Raw genomic sequence first — 22,451 nt, 5'->3', positions numbered from 1 at the left:
CTCATTCTGGGTGCCCAGTAGGTGGAAGGCCTTCAGGTGGATGTCGTGGGCTATACAGAAATCCCACAGCCTGAGGGCTTCGCAGCAGAGGATCGGGCCCTACTTTGCCTGTTGATATAGAACATTGAGGCCACGTTGTCCGTGAGGACCCTGACTACCTTGCCCTCCAGTTGTGAGCAGAAGGCCATACACGCCAGTCACAGTGCCCTGAGCTCCTTGACATTTATATGTAGGGTCAGGTCTTGAGCTGACCGCAGGCCTTGGGTCTGAAAGTTCCCCACATGGGGCCCCCAACCCAGGTCTGATGCATCAGACACCAGCTCCAACAACGGGGCCCTGTCCTGAATGGGACCCCTTGGAGCATGTTGTTTGGGCAGACCACCACCGTAGGGAGGTGATCACAGAGTCTGGCATGGTGAGGACCTTGTCCATCCTGACTGTGGCCTGGGAGAACTTCAAGGCCAACCAAAGCTGGAGGGGCCTCATCCTGAGTCTGGGGTGATGGACCACGTACATGCACACCGACATGTGACCCAAGAGCTGCAGGCATACCCTGGCTTTTGTCACCGGGAACCTTGTGACTGAGTTGATGAGACCTTTCAGGGTCTCAAAATCTGTCTGGTGGGAGAGAGGCCCTGGTTGACGCTGCGTCCAGGAGCGCCCTGATAAACTCTATGCATTGGACCGGGACTAACATGGACTTGGTGTTGTTTATCAACAGACCCAAGGCGATGCATGTGGACAGGAGAAGCACCACATGATCCCTCACCTGTGATCAGGAGGTGCCCTTGACAAGCCAATTGTCCAGATAGGGAAATATCTGGACCCCCCCGCCATCTGAGGTAGGCCGCTACCACTGACATGCATTTTGTACATGGCCTGGGGTCAGTGGACAGACCAAATGGGAAGACCATGAATTGGTAGTGATTCTGTCCCACCATCAAATGGAGGAAGCGCCTGTGTCCCTTAAATATGTGGATATGGAAATACACGTCCTGTAGATCGAGGGCAGCATACCAGTCCCCGGGATCCAGGGAGCGGATGATGGAGGCCAGGGAAACCATGCGGAACTTGAGTGTCACCATGTACTGGTTCAGACCTCGCAGGTCCAGGATGGGCCTGAGCCCCGCTTTGGGCCTTCAGGATAAGGAAATAACGGGAGTAATACCCATTGCCCATGAACTCCTCAGGCACTGACACTATCGCTCCTAGTCCTAGGAGCCGCCCCACCTCCTGCTCGAGCAGAGCTTCATGCGAGGGGTCCCCCAAGAGGGATGGGGGTGGCGGGTGATGGGGCAGGAAGGAATCAAACTGGAGGGTGTAACCTCAGGAGATGGTGTTGAAGACCCATCGGTCTGAGGTTAGCCACAACCATTCTGGGAGGAAAGCACACAACCAGTTGGAGAAAGCGAGCTTTATTGGGAGTAGATCCCTGATGAGGACTGGCGGGGTGCCCCCAAGCATCCCATCAAAAGCACCTTTTCCCCTCCTGCTTGCCCTTGGAGGATGCAGGCTGGGGAGCAGGCAGAGACTGCCTCTGAGGGCGTCTCGTATGGTCCCGCTGCTTCTTATGGGCAGCCTCAGACTTTAGGAGGGCGGCCCAGGCGGGAGTCTGCTGCTTGAACTTAGGTTTTGCCGGAGCCGGGACATAGAGGCCTAGAGTCTGGAGGGTCGTGCGGGAGTCTTCATGCCATGCAGCCTTGTATCTGTTTCCCGCCGCAAACAGAGCTTTCCCATCGAACGGGAGATCCTGCATGGAAGACTGCGCCTCACTGGACAGCCAGAGAGCAGGAGCCATGACGCCCATCTCATGGACACCGTGGAGGCCATGGATCGTGCAGCCATGTCCGCAGCATCTGAGGCTGCCTGCAGGGACGCCCTAGCGGCCGCTGCCCCTTCCTCCACTAGTGCCTTGAACTCCTTCCTATCGCGCTCCTGGAGGGAGTCCTCAAACTTGGGCAGGGAGCCCCACAGATTGAATTTGTACCAGCCCAGGAGAGCCTGATGGTTTACCACTCGTAACTGGAAGCTTGAAGATGGATAAACCTTCCTTCCAAAAAGAGTCCAGTCTCCGAGAGTCTTTGTTCTTTGGAGTCGGGGCTGGCTGACCCTGCTGTTCCCTGTGGTTGACCACTCGACCACCAGGGAGTTGGACGCCAGGTGGGTATACAAGTACTCATGCCCCTTAGTGAATGCATCTGATGAAGTGAGCTGTAGCTCACGAAAGCTTATGCTCAAATAAATTGGTTAGTCTTTAAGGTGCCACAAGTACTCCTTTTCTTTTTTAGTGGGTACAGAGTACTTGCGTTCTGCTTTCTTAGAGATGGGGGCAAATGAGGCCGGTGTTTGCATTATGGAATTGAAACAATGGGAGCTCCATTTACATACAAATCAGCAGAGGGGATGGGAAGTCAAACAGAAGGGAAGAAGACCAGGAAGCCTCCTGCCTCTTGTAACAGGGTCAATGAACTTTGAGAAGTCAGCATGGCACCTGCACCCCAGCAAGAGAGAGAAGCTTTGTATGGGCTGTCAGGGTTCCCTCCCCACTCTGAACTCTAGGGTACAGATGTGGGTACCCGCATGAAAGACCCCCTAAGCTTATTTCTACCAGCTTAGGTTAAAACTTCCCCAAGGCACAAATTCTTTGCCCTTGGAGGGTTCGCTGCCACCACCAAGTGATTTAACAAAGAATCAGGGAAAGGACCACTTGGAGTTCCTATTCCCCCAAAATATCCCCCCAAGTCCTTACACCCCCTTTCCTGGGGAGGCTTGAGAATAATATCCTAACCAATTGTTACAAAGTGATCACAGACCCAAACCCCTGGGTCTTAGGACAATAGAGAAATCAGTCAGGTTCTTAAAAGAAGGATTTTAATTAAAAAAAAAGGTAAAAATCACCTCTGTAAAATCAGGATGGAAAATAACTTTACAGGGTAACAAAAGATTCAAAAACACAGCAGAACTTCCTTTAGGCTTAGCTTCAAAGTTACAAAAAATAGGAATAAACCTCCCTCCAACAAAGGAAAAATTCATAAGCAGAACAAAAGATAATCTAACATGCCTTGCCTGGCTTTTACTTACAATTTTTGTAATATGAGAGGCTTTTAGGTTGGAGAGAGAGTTTTCTGACCTGATGCTTCTCTGCTTCCCAAGAGAACACACAAACAACGCCTTCTCCCTGCCCCCAAGATTTGAAAGTATCTTCTTTCCCCATTGGTCCTTTTGGTCAGTGCCAACCAGGTTGTTTGAGCTTCTTAACCCCTTACAGGTAAGGAGGAATTCTAGGCTACCTTAGCTGTATGGTTATGACACTCCCCCCCCAAATCACAGAGAGTGCTGGACAGCCTGTACCACACTGGCTGTGATTTCTTCCTGAAGCTCTTGGAGAAAACAGAGTTAATAAGACACATGCACCTCTAGATATTCTACTGATTATATAAAAACAATATTTTCCACATTTCACGGACTATTTTAACCAGTTGATTCTGGGAAACTTTCACGGGAGAGTACATCAGTCACTTTGTTAGAAGCTCCTGAAATTTGTTTTATTTCAAAATCAAAATCTTGGAGAGCTAAACTCCACCGAAGACTTTTTTTGTTATCGTCCATTGGTATGAAGCCACTTCATTGCAGCATGGTCTGTTTGCAGGTGGAAACGCCGTCCCCAAATGTATAGGCGTAGCTTTTCCAGAGCGTAGACAATGGCGTAACATTCCTTTTCGCTGATTAACCAGTGACTTTCCCTCTCAGACAGTTTCTTCCTGAGAAACACGACAGGATGGAATTCTTGATCTGGTCCTTCCTGCATTAAAACTGCTCCCAAATCATGCTCAGATGCATCTGTGGTCACTAGGAACAATTTATCAAAGTCTGTGGCCCTTAGCAGAGGGTCAGATATGAGTGTTGCTTTAAGCAGGTTAAAGGCCTTCTGACACTCTTCAGTCCACTGAACTGCATTTGGCTATTTCTTTTTGGTTAGGTGTGTCAGTGGGGCGGCGATTTGGCTGTATTGCGGTACAAATCGCCTGTAATATCCGGCCAAGCCTAAGACAGATTGGACCTATTTCTTTGACTTTGGGACAGTCCACTTTTGGATAGCATTCAATTTGGGCCTGTAGGGGGTTGATAGTTCCTTGACCCACCTGGTGTCCAAGGTAAGTCACTCAGTTTAGGCCTATTTGACACTTTTTAGCTTTAACAGTTAGTCCTGCCTCCCTTATGCGCTTGAAGACTTTTTGCAGATGCTCCAGGTATTCTGCCATGATCAGAAAAGATGGCCACATCATGAGGGTAGGCAACTGCAGATTCTCCAATCCTACTAGGAGACTATCTACAGTTTTGGAAAGTGGCGGTGCATTTCACAGCACGAAAGGGAGCACATTAATTCATACAGCCCTACATGGGTGATGAAGGCTGACCTTTCCTTGGCGGATCATCCAGCGGTACTTGCCAGTACCCCTGTAGGTTAAGTCCAAGATAGAGATCCCAGTTCTCAATAGCTCATCTAATGTGGCACTGGATAGTTGTCTGGGCGAGTTACAGCATTTAGCTTACGGTAGTCCATGCAAAAGCATATCTCCCCATCTGGTTTTGGAACTAGAACCACTGGAGGATGCCCATGCACTGTTAGAGAGGTAGCTTACACCCATTTGTAGCATGTCCTGGATCTCCCGTTCTATAGCAGTTTTGACTTGAGGAGACACCCGGTACGGTTGGACTTTAATTGGGTGAGCATTACCTGTGTCAATGGAGTAGTATGCCCGTTCAGTCCATCCTGGGGTGGCTGAGAACATCAGCGCAAAGCTAGTGCACAGCTCCTTGATCTGCTGGTGCTGCATATGTCCGAGGGTCAGTGAGAGGTTCACCTCTTTCCACGCCACTGTCACCTTTTCCCTTCATAGTAGACACCTCAGGCCACTCAGCGTCATCTCCTCCCTGGGCTGTAAACTGACAAACCTTTAATTCTCTGGAAAAAAAAATGGCTTTTGAGATTAATATGTACACCTTAGGCTTTAGGGTTGGGGTGGGTATGCTATGAGATAGTTAACAGCTCCCAGGCACTCTGGACCCAAAATGGCCCTTCCCATGACACTTCCATTTAGTGTCTGGAGCGTCTTCAAAACCATGACCTGGTCCCCTACTTTAAAGGAATGTTCTCTGGCATGTTTATCATACCAGGCCTTTTGCCTCTTCCTGACCATCTTTCAGGTTTCTCTAGCAAGGGCTAAAGAGGTTTGGAGGGTGTGTTTGTAGGTTGTTACAAAGTCCAGAAGGTTAGTTTCTGGAGAAGGTGTAAACCCCTCCCATTGCTGCTTCACCAATTGTAATGGCCCCTTAACTTCATGGCCATACACAAGTTCAAATGGTGAAACCCTAAACTGGGATGTGGGGATAGCCCTGGAGGCAAAGAGCAACTGCTGCAACATGGGGTCCCAATCGATGGAGTGCTCATTTACAAATTTATGTATCATGGCCCCCAAAGTTCCACTAAACTTCTCCACCAGGTCCATTTGTTAATGGGGTTAGGGGTGGCAACCAGTGCTTCACTCCATGAGCTTCCCACAGGCTCTTCATGGTCCCTGCCAGCAAATTAGTTCCCGAATCCGTAAGGATGTAGGAGGGCCAACTTACCCTGGCACAAATGAATTGTTAATGCCTGGCACACACTTTTAGCCAGGTGTTACTTAGAGCTACTGCTTTTGGCCATCGGTGCAAAATCCATGAAAGTCGTAGTACTACTGCTTTCCTCTGGGTGTCTTCTTCAGGAAGAACCCAGAATATCCATCAGCTATTCGCTGAAATGGAACCTCAATTATGGGAGTGGCTGGAGAGGGAGAGACTTGGTCTTGGGGTTTTCTCACTGTTCGGCATACCTCACAAGACCAGACAGTGGTAGAAACATCCTTGCCCGTTCCCTCTCAGTGGAAGGACCTCCCCAAATGGCCTTTGTCCTGTTCACCCAGCATGGCCATTAGGATGATCATGGCTAAGCTCAAGAGCTTTATCTGGTACTTAGTTGGAACTACCAACTGGTCTCTGAGGATGCCAGCTTCCTGGTGCCCACCAGAAAGAGTTTCTTTGTATGAAAGTCCTCTTTCTACAACAAACCGGGATCGATTATAAGAGCTGAGAGGCAGTGGGTTGCTCCGTGCCGCTGTCTAAGTGATTTAACAAAAATCAGGGAAAGGACCACTTGGAGTTCCTATTCCTCCAAAATATCCCCCCCCAGCCCTTCCACCCCCTTTTCTGGGGAGGCTTGAGAATAATATCCTAACCAATTGGTTACAAAGTGATCACAGACCCAAACCCTTTGGGTCTTAGGACAATAGAGAAATCAGTCAGGATCTTAAAAGAAGGATTTTAATTAAAAAAAAAGGTAAAAATCACCTCTGTAAAATCAGATGGAAAATAACTTACAGGGTAACAAAAGATTCAAAAACACAGCAGAACTTCCTCTAGGCTTAGTTCAAAGTTACAAAAAACAGGAATAAACCTCCCTCCACAAAGGAAAAATTCACAATGCAGAACAAAAGATAATCTAACCTGGCTTTTAGTTACAATTTTTGTAATGTGAGAGACTTTTAGGATGGAGAGGAGTTTTCTGACCGAATGCTTCTCTGCTTCCCAAGAGAACACACAAACAAGCTTTCCCCCCGCCCCCAAGATTGAAAGTATCTTTTCCCCATTAGTCCTTTGGTCAGGTGCCAACCATGTTATTTGAGCTTCTAACCCTTACGGGTAAGGAGGAATTCTAGGCTTCCCTTAGCTGTATGGTTATGACAGGGGTTTACCTTTCAAAGGTTTACTGGACTATAAAAAGAAAGGGGAGAGAACCTTATAGGTAACTATCACCTGGGAATTCAAGGATCCAGAGCTCTTGAAATCACAGAATGTCGCATGCTTCAGTCAAAGGGGTTGAAGTCTCTGGAAACGGAGTTGAGGTGAGAAACCTGCTTAGGCAAAGATTGCAACTTGCTGAAATTCAGTTTTGGTCGTAGAAGTGTATTTTACTTTGTTTGCTTGTAACAATTTCTATCTTTATTCCTTTTACTTGGTATCACTTAATCCTAGGTCCTGTTGTTAAATTAAGTTGGTTTTACTATAAACCAATTCAGTGTTGTGATTGAAATAAGAGTGTTCGTCAAGCCCCATTTCAGTGAATGAGCTGCTGTGTATTGTTCTTTAAAAGAGCAACAAGCTTAGTAATATTCTGTGTGTTACAGTCAAGAGGGCTGGACACTGCAGAACAGACAGTTTTGGGGAAAATTGGGACTGGTGGATGGTAGGGTCACTCTGCCAAAGTACTAGGCGATGGAAGCCAGGATGTGACCTCCATGTTTGTAGTCTGGCTGTTGATGTCAGGGCTTTGAGCCACAGCAGCATATATTTAAGGCACCTGGAGTTGCAGGGTAGGAGATGACACAGCCTCTTATTGGTTTGGGATAACCTGAAAACACCAAACATACCTTACCTGAGCGGTAACAGCCATACCTGACAGCACATTAAAATTACATCTCTTGTATCTCTCTTCATACGATGAAGCTCTGTAGCCAGTCCCAATTTGGTACTAAAGCCTGACCTGCTAGTAGCCACCTCACAACCTACCATGGAGTACATGATAAAAGCAATATGGGAACATTTGAGTAGGACAGAGTAGTGTTACACCAAGAGTAAAGACTGTTGATATTTGTTTCACATGTATCTTAGCAGTTACTTTTAAATAGCTTTCTCTTTGTGTTATTCAAAACACATTACACTGTATCTGCATGCACAATTCCTGCTGCACACAAACACCTTCCAAAATGATCATGCAAATGTTCTGACCAGCACAACTCTGCTCACCTACCATTATTATACTGTATGCTCAGAAAGTACTACTCACCTTGGATGAGTGGGCAAGCAAAATTGTGCAAGTAACAGATTGAAACATCAGACAGGTAGGTTTATGAAAGGTGTATTTTAAGATTACTGAAGTCAATGGCAAGACACTGAGTGACTTCCAGGAAGACAGGACTTCACCTACTCTATTTACTGGCAAATTTTGGTAGGCAGATTGTAATAACCCTGTGTGACATAGGCAAGTTACTGTACTTAGTCTTCCGTGTTGTTTCCCAACTCTCAAATGAGGAGGACCGTATTTTCCTACCTCACAGAGGTGTTGTGAGGATAAAAACGTGAGAGTTTTTGAGATGCTCAGATATGATGGTAATGGGGAACCCCCTCTACCACACACGACAAATTTATATATATCAAGTTGGAATTTAGTCAGGACACCAGGATTGGCAACTCCATTATTCTGAGAGGTGTTATTGGATATTTTATGACGTGCAGAGCCCAAGGGTTGGAAGACACCCTCCAGCACAAGAGATTCCCTCAGCATGAGGGGCATTGGTTCAGTACTGACTTGAAGAAGAGTGCCACCTATTGAATCACCAAAGCTGCTTACATTGTAACACTTACTAGTTTATGTTTCTTCACAAAAATATATATTTAGAAATGGAAGGGAAACTTTCTAACCTAGTGTGACAGTAGCCATCTTGGGCAGACATGAGGGACTGAACTGGGGAGTGTCCAGGACTGAAAGCATGGCAGATATTGGCTGACAGAGGTAACACATTCACATCTTCCATGGCTTGGGCACAAGGGAGACGGTAGCACACACTGACCAGTGAGTTACATACTTCCCCTGAGGAAGCTCATACCGAGCATAAGTCCCACAGCAGTTCAAATCCCATAACCTTCACTTATGACACCACCATCTTGGCTGACACTTGAACCAGGGATCTCCAACAGTTAAAACACTCTTTAGCTGGGGATTGGGCACAGAGCAAGACACAAAATACAGCGAATAGTGGGTTACATCAGCCTAACATGAAGATTGAATTTTGCCCTAATTTTCTAAATTGAGACTAGAATGTGCATTATATTGGAGAACCAGTGAAAATACAATGCTGGATCTTAATATATATTATATACAAAGACTGTTAGAATAACATTATTTAGGTTGTAAAGTCAAGTACTCAAAGTTAAGAAATGTCAGTACCACCTTATTTGCTTCCCTTCTCTGTCTATCCTGAGCACTGAATAAGGCAAGGGTTCTGTGTTCACCTATTTAAAAGATATACCATAATATATAAGAACAAAGGGCCAAATTAAGGATGCACAGGCATCCATAAACCTGGCATCTCCTAACTTTCAAGGACTTGACCCTAAATAATGTTTTTAATATACCTTTTAAAAATACATTCCCTACATTAAAAAAAATTAATTAAGTGCAACTAATCCCCCGTGCCTCTCCATTGTGAACCATCAGCAGAGTGTGAACCATGAGCCTTCAGCCCCAGACAGACATCTAACACTTGAGCTACAGGACTAAGCACGTTAGCTGGCATTATCAGAAAGCTGCTATCCCGAATAGGCAGCTGGTTCCAAGTGGTGTTCCGCAGTGAGGGTGCTTGGCGGGAGATTGGCCTGCAGTTGATCTCTCAGTCAAACTTGAATGGAATTTCATGGGACAAAGAACAGGCCCTTCTCTTCCCTCTCCTGAATTTCAAACGCCCAGCAGCAAGCCATGAAGATCTTACAGATTCTTTAACAACAACAACAACAACAAAAAAAAATCAAAAGAATCTTAATGGCAGCAAGTGTTAAGGCAACCTAATATATAGGGGTCCCTACTAGCTCCCCCATATTGACCCAAGATGATGGTATTAGCGAAGTGAAAGCATGATTGCATACTTACTACTTATTCCAAAATACAACTGTAACCTTCATGTATCTTCATAGGACACTTCTAAATTTCCCGAGAGGGATTCAATAAAAAAATATCAGGGTATAAAGTCTGGTAGAGTCCAGTAAAGCACAACAATATTCTACCCAGTATTGTGATCTCCTTAATCAACGGATATACTGTGGTCTTGCCAACCTATTAGTCCATCATGGAATGAAGACACTGTACGTGTCTAAACCCCAACCACTGAGGGTACATTTCCAAAGCAATGAGCAGACATGCAAGTCCTTCACATGAATGGTAATTTGGAGTAGTACGAGTATTTCCTGTGTCTCTTGGTGAATAGGTATCCTTTATTAGCCAGGAAGAGGCTAACCAGTAAAAGCATTAGTCAGAGACAAGAAGATATTAAAGAAAGAAATAAAAAAATAATCTGATAAACACATTACCAGGAATCTGACGAAAACTGGCATTTATATATAAAATGTGTGAAATATATAAATGCCAGTTTTCGTCAGATTCCTGGTAATGTGTTTATCAGATTATTTTTTCTTCTTTCTTTAATATCTTCTTGTCTCTGACTATATACATATAAATAAATAATAAAAAGGAATCAGCACTTATATGAAAGACGTAAAGGCAATGCATTATTTTGATTATTTTATTGTTTTTTTAATCTTCAAAATTTTCTGCCATGAGACAGGAATGCATGATAGATAGAAATGGCTCAAACATCTTCACATGAAACACTCTGATCATATTCATTCACAATTATTTGTCTAAAACATCTACAGTGACATAATCCCACCCATTTCCATCCATTATCACAGATTTAATTATCGGTTAAACAGTAGTTGCCAGCAATTGAAATCTGTAAGGCTTTTTGCATATTAGTAGAGTCTTTTGAACTACAACACAAGCAATATCACAACTATAACTCTCACTTTACATGGCAACCCCTAAGTGATAGATGTTTCCAAATGACATGTGTTGCTTATGTGGAAGTCATAAAAATGATAGAGAGCAGCTCTGTGCCTCATTGGCTTTGATAACCGTTTTTTTCTTTATTAGAATTATTTTCTCACCTACATCATATTCCTCATTTGAAACCATATAATTGATGAGCTGATTTTTATCTTCTGTCACTATTATTGGGCAAAACTAAGTCAGACACCTAGAGCTCTCCAATAAAATACTATGTACAGAGCACAGTGTTAAGCAGTTGGGTTGCTTGGAATCCACATCTCCCTTCATGTGAAGAGAATTATTTTGAGGTTTTCTGGAACTGTTGTAAACAAGAGGATATTATATTATAATTATATATATATATATATATATATATATATATAATATATTATATATATCTATATATAATATGTGTGTGTGTGTGTGGGTGTGTGTTCTAAATATCCTTTGGGAGTCCATTGAGTTTTTCTGATCTTACCAAATGATGACTAAATACCTGATCTGTAGCATTACTCCTGAGAAGATACTAGAAAGGGAATGACAGTTTTGATGCACTTTGGAATGGCACAATCACGTAAACGCTTGCACACTAAGACTTATGAACTCATCCAAAGTTTCTAAACAAGACTTTTCTAACTAAAACCTAAAATATCAGCACAATGCAGCAAGTTAAAAAATTCTATGTAATCAAATATAAACACGTACATAGGAAATGCATATTTGTCAGTAAATCTATTTTTTCTTTTTAATGTAGGAACTTATGTACTTAAGAAACAAATGCAGCTGTCTAACAAGTTTTGTAAAAAAAAATTTACTTTCCAAATGCATAACAAATGCCATGATATCCTGTAACTGGCCAGTATAGCCACATAAGAGCTGCATGGCTTACAGCAACTCGGCAAAAGAAAAATCACCAAAGAGAAATCTCAAAATACGCAACATTATCTAAATTATTGTAATATTATCATGACTGCTAAAGGAGCCAGTAAAAAAAACATTTGCAGTTTATTGATTCTTAAAGTCACCACATAACAGGAAAAAAAAAAAAGTACATCTTACTATACTAATCCCAAGCACCAATTTAACTATATTTACTAGTTCTCCTAGATGTAAGGGAACGATTTGTCTGCTTGAAGCCTACGTTAACCCTAGAACCATCAGACTTTTGTTTTCTTGGCATGCATTCTCTTCTGTTCACATCAAGATCAATATAAAGATTCTTAAGTTTCAAAATATCAAGGCGAGCAATTCTTTGAAAACACAATTGACTCTTACATAGTAATCAACTTTAGGTCATCAATAATTCATAAACAAACAGATTGTTCGTTAAGTTCTATGATTAAATAGGTCTATACACAAGGATCAATAAAAACTGTTCCTTGATATGATTTGCATTATAACGAGCAGCACCTAGGGCAGACAGACTGCAAACACGTCCACACTCCATTAGGAAGTAGTAGTGTTAGAAATTGCATATGTGTTATATCAAGAGGCAGTTTCATGAACATGACATTATTCTTGTTTTTCCTTTTTTCATTAAAAAAAGAAGAAAGAACAGCTCCACAAAAGTAATTTTTCAGATTTTTTTTATGCACCGGAAAAAGAGCACAGTATTATTCAGCTGGTATTTATTCAGTGCTTCTGTTTGGTGTTAGTACTTCCAGAAAACACTTTCACATGATTAAGGTGTTTATTCAGCTTTTTCTTAGAACTAACCTTTTTTCCAGTATTTACATCATGCCACTTCCTGACAGCAATTTCAGAATTAAAAATGAACCTATGGTCTTGTCCCACTACTAACTTTGACCAGTTCTTGACAAACTGTCAAGCTGGGCCCTTGGGATAGTTCACATATTGAAACAAAGTCAGACTAAAAAACTCACTGAAACCCAACAGATGGAGTGGGCATGAATCTCAGCTATTTACCCTCCCCTATTTAAACCCTCTCCCCTTTATGAAAGCACCACACCAACGGAAATAAAGACCATCTGAGTTTGAGTGTTAAGACACCGGTGAATTATCTTGCTGGTCTTCAGTAACAGTGGATTCACTTTGCTCCTCACTTGTTTCATTGGATGTTCTTCATAGCTTGGCTCACCTGGATCCAGACTGCTCCCTTCACTTTGCTCCTCACTTTGCTCTTCATTGGCCTCCACAGTCTGCTCCAAATTGCTCTCCAACATGTGAGCGCGCTGCTGGGTTACGCTTTCATTTTGTGCCATTCATCAAATGATTGTGAAAGAGGTGCAAGGGACTCTACCACACTTTCACTTGCAGGGATGGGTGCTTTGGTTGTACCAATTTCTACTACAATGTCATTTGTGGCAAAGTATCTTCTCCACAAGTCTCCATTGAATAATACTCATGTCTTTCCCGCCAGTTTGAAATCAAGTGACCATCGTTATGCGTAAAGCGACATTTGTCACATGACTGCTGTGAGCACTGTATTTGTGACTGGGGGCCTATTGAAACAAATGGGGGGGGGGAGAGAGGGAATTAACTGTCGCAATCTTTTCCTGTTATTTGTTAATATCAAAAGACTACTAAATATCTGCTGGAGTATTCCAAAAATAATTTATATACAACAAAATACACCAATGTATATTAAATTTCCTGCCCACTCAAGATATACTTTTCTCTTGAGTATTATTACTGAACTGTATAAATTCCAAATTGTAGAAGACTTTTCCACATTTGGGCTGGCTATATGTCCTCATGAAATCTGAATCTGGAAAGGGCCAGATAAAATAGATAACTTTAAAACACCCCACAACAAATTTAGTTTGTCACCAAGTGGCAAACAAAATTAAGTTACTCTCTTCCTACATACTATTATTTTGACAGGGTCCCTGTTTCATTCAGGCACAGGATGGCCTGCTGTGGGAACCCATGTTACAAACAGCTGAATCATCTGGCATGGAAAATTTGCACCCCAAATGATTAAAGTTTGCCAAAGTTGCAAATGAAAACAGGGTCTTATAAGGGGAAGTGTCAGGCAACCGTAACCTTTTCTACCAGCCTTGTCTATAATACACCCCCAGAGTAGTCTAAACTTACCTTTGGCTTGGAGCAGGGATACTGAAAGAGATGGACCTTACAGAAATCATCAGCAACTGCTATCACTTTTCGATTATGGGATCGACAAGAGCATTTATATCTGTCCCCATCTGATCCTTCAGGCCATACTCCTAGGATACAGATACACAGATATATTTAATAACAGAATTTAAAACAAAATTTTTAAAAAATTCTGAAACAAAAATATAATCCATGAAACCTAAAATAAGGTTAAAAATAATGCCAAACAATGCATTTATCAAATTAAATTAGGAATCCGAATAGTATATTGAACTCAAGTTATATTTTGGTCATGCCAAGAAAATTTATCTCACTTGCTAAATTTGCTATTCAAGCAATCCCAATCCTGCAAATATAGATGCACAAGTGCTAACTTAAAATTCAACTTATTGCCAAAACAGATATTCCTTGAAACACTGTTTGGTACATGTATTCATGTTCTAAAAGTGATGTGAGTTTTGAAGTATGTAGCAAACTTAAATGCAGCACACGAAATTAATTGAAATTTTGTTTTTAAACAATTTTTTGGAACAAAATATTATTGCGTAGTGGAACCCTCTTTCTAGTGGCAGTATGATTTGAAACAGACCACTGATCATCATAGTTTGCACAGACACTCAGCCTGGACATGTGCCATATATGAAAACAGTGCTTAAACAAAACAAATACATAGTGAATTGCACATAAGTGCAACGCATAGAACTGGTCTGTCTAGACAGAAGAAAAGTAACATCGCGTGAAGGAACAAAGGAGGAGCACTGAATTTAAAAAAAAAAGCATGCTCTTGAGCTTCAACATGCAGCAAAAACTGTCTTGCACATCTAAGAGCAAAGCTGGAAAATGGGCAAACAAAGAATTAAAATATGATACTTTACTCCATTGTGCCAACTTTTACAAACTCAGCCACCACCTGCTAGGTGACTAGGAGTTGATAAATCTGAAGAGCCTTTTTTGTTTTGTTGCATTTTTTAGGCACTGTGATTGCAAGGGATATCCATTATCAAAATAGCCAGGGAAGGCATATCTTCCCACAGCTACAAGTATTGGTTTAGGCCAGTGTCACCGACTAGTAGCCGCAATCGACCTGGTTGATCCTGGAGCCTCTGACAGTCATTGTGATCTTCCGCCGCTAAAAGGTCCAGTGGCACAACAGGGCAAAGGCAGGCTTCCTGCCTGCCTTGGCTCCACACCGCTCGCAGAAGCGGCCAGCACGTCCCTCTGGCCCTGGGGGAGAGAGGGCAGGCAGGGTCTCAGCACGCTGCTCCTGCCTGCCAAGCACCACCTCTGCAGCTTCCATTGGCCAGGAACGGGGAACTGCGGCCAATGAGAGCTGTAGGGGCACTGCTAGCAGGCAGGAACAGTGCGCGGAGTCACATCCCCCCCACCCCCGGGCCACACGGAGCCTGCCTTAGCCCCACTGCGCCACTGACCGGGAGCTGCCAGAGGTAAGTGCTGCCTGGGGGCAGCCCGCTCTCCTCCCGCATCCCAACCCCCAGCCCTGAAGCCCCCCTCCCAAAGACAGCACCCCATACCCCTTCCGGCACCCCAAACCCCCTTCCTGCATCCTGAACCTCTGCCCAGCCCCGAGCTCCCTCCTGAAGCTAGCACCACATACCCCCTTCTGCACCCCAACACTCTGCCCCAGCCTGGAGCCCCCTCCTGTACCAAAACTCCCTTCCAGAGTCACTACTCACCCTCTCCTGCACCCCAACCCCCTGCCTCAGCTCAGCTAGAGTCTGATCCCACACTCTGAAACCCCTCAGCCCAGCCCAGAGCCCGCACCCCTCCTGAACCCCCAACTCCCTGTCCCAGCCCGCGGAAAGTGAGTGAGGGTGGGAGGAGAGCCAGTGATGGAGGGAGGGGGGAAATGGAGTGAGTGGGGTGGGCCTCGGGGAAGGGGAGGGGTAGATTCTGGTTGCACTTAATTCAAGAAGTGATCTTGTGCGTAAAAACGCTGGAGACCACTGATTTAGGCATTAAAGATACTTCCGCCATTTCTTTGCATCACCAAGACAGAAACATCAGGGAACTCCAAGTAACTGTAGGTTTAGTGCCAGCCTGACAAGTTTTATAGCATTATATTTTCAACACTGCAAATTTTCTTAAAGTAAACAACTTGTTCACATCTGAAATTGTTATAAAAACCACCTCTTTCACTAGTTTATATGAAGGCTGTTTGAAACTTTTCACTGGGTCAGAAAATTTTATCTAGAAGATTAGAAGCCATGGGACAACTAAAGGTATGCCTAATTCTTCACTCTTTAAGGAAAGAGGAGGGAGCCTGGCCAGTATTAGAGGATATTTGACGCAAGCGAATGTTACTGCAGATAAGTTATCAAAATGAACAATGTGAATTGCTAAGGAAATTGTTAGGCAATATTTGAATGTCTCGACAGTAATGATGATGCCTGTCTCATAAATAAATATTCTCAAGAATTTTCAAGCAGCTAGAACTAAATTGATTGATCTTAAAATACCTTCTTAATCTATTAATATAGTCTAACCAGCAGGTGGGGCTAATAAATGAACTTTAGAGTATATTCAAAACTCTGCTGCAGACACTGCTTTGAAGTTTATATTTAGGAGCCTAAATAAAGAATTTTCTTAAGCAACAACTCTACAATTTTATCTGCTTCCTGAAATTACAGATGCCATTCTAGACAGACGTTGACCAGAGAGCTATACTATGTCCCCCTTCTTAATTTATAATGAGAGTGAGGGCTCTATTGTATACACCAGTTTGATATTAGCAGTCTTAAACTAAAAGATAATCTGTTTTAACAAACTGGTAGGATTTTTTCTTTCAAAGTTTCAGGAAAGTATGATGAGAGTAACCAATCAACATGGCTGACAGGGTTAAAAAAAAAAAGGAAGTATCAAATGTTTAAAAACTTTTAAAAATAGTGATGTTTATATTTCAGAGTAATAGCCGTGTTAGTCTGTATTCGCAAAAAGAAAAGGAGTACTTGTGGCACCTTAGAGACTAACACATTTATTTGAGCATAAGCTTTGGTGAGCTACAGCTCACTTCCTATTATTTTGTATTGACAGTATAAGTAATCCCTATTAGATATTGTCCTTTTATGCTAGGCACTGTAACAGACACGAGACAATCCATGTCTAAAGAAGCTTACAATCTGAACAGAGAAAAGTCAAAGGAAACATGCCCTGAGAGGTGAAGTGACTTGCCCAGCATCACAGCAGTCAGTGGCTGAACGAGGAATAGAACTCATGTCTCATGCTGGGTGACGATGCTTTAATTTGAGACTAAGCCATTGGTCCTGGATGTTTTTAAGGGCCAGGAATGCCCAACAGTAGAAAATTAAAACATGATGGGCCTGGAACTTTTAAGTTTGCAATTACACCTTGAAGATGACAAATGATTTTTGGCAGAATAACTGATGTCACGCTATTTGCTGTGCTCACTTTATTTTTAAACACACAAGTGAGTCACTGGTGGATATTTCATTCAGAAGTATCACTCAGATTTTACTTTCCATTGTGAACCCAAGACCCCTTAGAATTCTGAAGAATCTGAGAGCTGTTAAGTTTAATAAAACTTTAGTACATAATAGTAAAAGTGCATAATAATCTGGATGGAATGGAGATAAAATCAGAAACTCTGACCAGAATTACCAACAACTGAAATGCAGTTTAAAATACAAGAGAAAGAAAGGGCCTGGATGGCATAGGGCACTGGTAATGAGATACAGAGCTGTTCATCTGCATGTCATCTCAACTGAATTTGGCCCAGGTCATCACTAGCTCCTATCTAATGGCTGCTAAGTAGAATGAGTGGTGGTCTAAATCCAAATCAGAGCGAATAGAGGTGTTCAAATCATTCAGATACTGGTACAACCACAACTGACTTTCTTGTATGCAATGTCACCAGTATAGCGAATGACTGGTTGAGCATGGAAACAGAATTCCTCTTGCATCTCCAGACATTGTCCCTTTATATCCACTCTCTATCTCTGAAAAAGAGTAGGGAATCTGATACAGCTGCCCATATTGTATCTGCTATGCTGCTAAATGTAGTGCTGCTGTAGTTTTAGTGCTTGCAAGATGGCATCTTTCATTAACTCAAAATGTAAAGTAGAAAAAAATGTCAAAGGAGTGCCTCAGATCCGATCATAACATAACAGAGGGTAAAGGCCTGGCTCAATCCTTTTACCTCCTTTAAATATTTCATTGCTCACTGACCAGGACATTATGTTCTTGTGAAAATGCTGAAAGCTTGGTTCCTTGCACTTCCTCATTGCTACCTGATGACTCTCCTGTGAACCACTAACAATACCCATTCCTTCATGGTACAGTTTCCACTCTTTCAGTATTTGCTACATAACAGCAAAGACAGTTAGGAACTCAAAGCTGCAGACAAATATCGTTAATCAATTCAGTCTTACACACTCAGAGCTTCAGGAGAAAGCAGCCATCTGCTCTGAATGCCATCAACAGAGATTGGATAAACATGTGCGTGTATAACATTTACATTAATTTTTCAGGCTAACAGGAGCCAGAATCCTGATCAAAATACCAACAAGCAGCAGTGTAGGTATCTGTTCACCTACACCAGAGGGATGTTCCAGCATATCTCAACTGTCCACCTCTAAAGAAAAGGACTGTAGGTCTTCAATTATAAAGACCAAACTGTCAGGTGCCCGGCTTATTTGACGTACAAGAGCATCACTATAGCCACCAACTTAAATGTAGCTCTTCTAGAGCACTTGCGTATTAAGGAGATCCTCTCAGAAGGGGTATGTGGTCATCATCAAAGGCTACATGAAGAGTAAGCATTCAGAAAAAACATTTCTCTATTTTCTTCCTCCCAGCAAATAAATTGGCATTGAAAACTGAACTCACACTAGCCAAGAAGAAAAGCTTTGCACGCTCTTTTCTCTCATTCCCAAGAATTTACTGATTGCTTCTACCTACTTTTTATGTTTCAGAAAAGTGTGAACACCAGAGGCAGCTCTCTTGTGCTAGTGGTGAATGTTAAACATTTAGCACCCTGCTCACATGATTTGGTTCACAACATTGGCAGGTTGAACAATATCTCTCAACACTTCTCAGAAGGGCTCTCACTTAGGACTGACAGAATGCCATTTTGCAGAAAATGACTTGAATTAGTCAGCCAACAGCCCTGAGTTTTGGCATAAAAATCATACAAAACACTGTCCGTTCTTTAAATTTTTGTAGATGTGTTCTAAAAAATCTGCTTCATTTTTAAAGCACTCCTCCTTTGCAGGAGGGCACATTCTTTCTTTGATTGTGTCCTCAAATGGTGTAGCCACCCTTCTGAGTCATGGACTACACAGTACAGAGTATACATCTCAGATCTTCACTGTACTTTCTCTGCTCCCCATTCCCATCCCCAGTACCATCTCTCAAACACAAACAATTTATGGCCCAAGGCCCAAACTCCAGAGTCTAAAGTGAGTAGAACAAAAAAATCCCAAACCTTTAATATTAAATGGAAGATGAATATGTATTATCTATGGAGAATATTTAGCTTCAGAGAGCTACATCCTGCTTAAGATTGATCACATGACCAGCATTGCGGTCAGTCTCCTGGGATGGTGCGTCAGACATAAGGGTATTGTTGGGGGTATCTGATAATAATACTACCAGGAGGTAACTGAAGCAATTCTGTACTGACATTCCAATTACCATACCATGATCATTAATCAGGTATTTCCAATTATAAAATCTAGCATAATAAAGGTTAAAAAATGAAGGGTAAAAGTAAGTTAAATGCAAGTTAAATGGTACTTACCAAACACTTGAAACCCTAGCACACAAGTGTATGTCGTCCAATCTATATCCTTACAATCCGAACGATTCCTGATAAGTTTACAGCCACTTGGAATGTCCCCTTTAAAAGAAGTGAATTAACAGTAATGGCATATGAATTAGATCCACCTATTTTGTTCCTTGAAGACACTAAGAATGTTGGAGAAACTAATTAAGTGCAATTTTTAAACCATTTTTGAATCGTTCTGGAAAGCCAATGACAAGGCCAGCACTAGATTCCTCCATTGTGGGAGAGATCATTCACCAAATTCCAAGTACTTCTGAGCTTTATTTTGGACCCAAGAGCCTGACTCTCTTCTCATTTACACCGGTTTTACACCTGTGTATCTCCAACGACTTCAATTTCACCTTCCATTACTTCTAATTTACACTGGCCTAAGATCAGAATTGGGACCTAATTCCCACCCCCTATTTCTTGGCTCCCTCATTAAGTGCTTTATAAAATGTTTCAACATCTCAGACCCCATGCTGCCAGAACCGATACTTGCTAGAATTAGCAGTCAATCACTCATTCAGGAAGTTTACTTTAAAAATCATGATTCTGGGTAGTGAGGAACCATTTGCCATGGGAGTCTCAATCCCCTTTCACCTTGTAACCAGAAAGGGAATGATTCTGTCTTTCAGTTCAGCAGTTTGGCATTAATGGATTGTAGCCCTTCACCTCATTGCACAGATAATTACAGTCACAGAAACTTTGGGCAGATTCAGATACAGAACTCTCAGCTCACAGCTGAGTTGCAATTGGTGGAATAGACCTGTGAAGGTGCAGACATTTTTCATATCTGAGGGGTGGTTCTTCATACGTACAAAAAAGAGGAGCCACAACCCATCAATTCCAAACTGATGACTTCCTCCAAAGAGAATAGGTGGGAAAATCTATTTTTTAAAATAGATTAAAATGTCTGTGCTCTGACCAGCTCACCTTGCTTTAGGTGTGATACTGCATAGTTGCTAGATACATCTAATAGTTAAATGAACACATTCCACATTCATTTAGAAAGTCAGAAGGTATGCCAACACTATTACTATACAGCTATATAAATAGTGTTATTGGTTCAAGCTTTTCTCTTTCAAATCTTACACACTTCAATAGATCACACTGTTGATACAAAATAGACAAAGTATACATACTATTTTCAAAGTGCAAAACCTTTTGGAGCAACATCACAACCTAGTGCCACTTGTTCTGTAAATTCTAAGTTGTTATCCTGATTTATGACCTTGTAGAGAAGTAAACTATATTCGGAAGTGCCATTCGGTAATATACAGCTCTGAATAATATCAGGATATCAGGTTACAAAAGTTCAAATTAGTTCCTTTGTCAGAAAGCATTTTGCACAGACAGCCCTGACCACATACATTCTTCCATGTATTATGATTGCTAAGGCAAGTTTCTGTCCGGTACATAATTTAATTTCATACTTACAGTATAGTATTCATAGTCTCCTGAGTTTGACATTATATACTTGTTGTCCGGGGACCAGTCAAGGTGTGTAATATAGCTGGAATGTCCCTAAAGAAAAACACAATAATGCCAACATGAAACTTTTAACTTAAAAACAAACTTGTCCAGTGATGGCTGAAAAATTAACAAGGCATAGGATAATTAAAATCAGAAGTAGTAATGAGTTGTTCTTCTTCCAGGATCTGTTGCAAACATTTGCATTCCTGTAAAGATTCTCATTACACAGAGAAACATTTGCCAATGACTAAACAAACATGAATCTGGCAAAGTGCCTTTCCCGTAACCTATTAGAGTTTCAGAGTAAAGTGGATTTTTCCTTGGTAATAATATTGCCCCTTCACGGTACAAATTAATCCAAGCAGACAAGTTGTTCAAGTGTGTATGAGTTCATGAAACGACAGAGCAGAGCTCTACTTACAACCAGTCAATTAGGAAAAACAAATCATGTTGAACTGTCTTTTGATGGGGCAATGAGACTAAATGCATGAATTTGCATTACTAAAGGTAGAGGAAAATGGCAGATTTTCAGAAGTGCTCAGCACTCTCAGTTGCGACTGGGTTTTTAGACAAGCTCAGCTCCTGTTTACGCACTTGAGTAAGTAGCTGGATTTTCAGAAATGTACAGCACCCACTGATTCAACTGCACTGCCAGGAGCTGAGCTCTTGTGAAAATTCAGCCTAGTGGGAGCTACTGGTGCTGGGATCTCTTGGAAATGTGGCCCACAAACCTTAGCAATACAGAACACTGACACTCTGATGAACAACAAAGAATTCCAATAGCTGCCTCCTACTTTTCTCCTTTAAGGAAGATTAAATGGATTACAAATAAATGAGCTTGAAGTCTTATAAACATTGCTTTTATAAATTAGGCAGATGCAATACCACAAAAAAGCCAGCATAGACTCACGGGAAGCTCACTTATTTTACACTGTCCAAGCTGCAGCAAGTTAACTTCTCATACAATTTTGCCAATAATCTTACATTCTGCTACCAGTTCTTATTTTTATGGAACAGCACTGTAAACTACTCAAAATTCCCCTTTATATTCCTTTAAGCTCATTCTAGGCAGCCCCAGGCGAGCACAAAGGGAAGGAAAAGGAATATTACATTTGTTCAGGTGGTAGAAAATCAATCCAGAAGTTGCAATAAAAAAAAAAAGCTTTTATTTGGAAATGGTTCACAACTCTGAACAGTCTCTGGGTAAGTTAGAAATCCACACTGAAACTCAGAAACATAACATATAATACAGACCACTTCTTAAATGACTGCAGAAAAAAACAAGGTGGGTGAGGTAATATCTTGAAAGGCTGCAGATTACAGAGCTCAGGATTTGTATGCTCTGTGTTTACTAAGAAAGCTGCACCTGACCCCTGCTTTATGTTTTGATCTATCCTAGTC

At 42.1% G+C, this 22,451-nt stretch overlaps 1 protein-coding gene across 1 annotated transcript in view; it reads right to left on the bottom strand.

Moving 5' to 3' along the window:
• Positions 1-11,415: 11,415 nt before the first annotated feature.
• Positions 11,416-22,451, bottom strand: part of EML4 (EMAP like 4) — a 253,146-nt gene continuing 242,110 nt past the window's right edge. Inside the window, 10 exon segments of the mRNA XM_043511861.1 lie at positions 11,416-12,774; positions 12,777-12,917; positions 12,920-13,026; positions 13,028-13,077; positions 13,079-13,110; positions 13,113-13,158; positions 13,754-13,884; positions 19,551-19,649; position 20,687; positions 21,015-21,101. Coding sequence (XP_043367796.1) covers positions 12,698-12,774; positions 12,777-12,917; positions 12,920-13,026; positions 13,028-13,077; positions 13,079-13,110; positions 13,113-13,158; positions 13,754-13,884; positions 19,551-19,649; position 20,687; positions 21,015-21,101 — 771 coding nt within the window. The 3' untranslated portion in view covers positions 11,416-12,697.

The sequence above is a fragment of the Dermochelys coriacea genome, chromosome 3 (assembly GCF_009764565.3).
Source record: "Dermochelys coriacea isolate rDerCor1 chromosome 3, rDerCor1.pri.v4, whole genome shotgun sequence".
Classification (NCBI taxonomy): domain Eukaryota; kingdom Metazoa; phylum Chordata; order Testudines; family Dermochelyidae; genus Dermochelys; species Dermochelys coriacea.
Note: the sequence above shows the minus strand (reverse complement) of the source record. Positions and strands in the feature narration are given on the sequence as shown.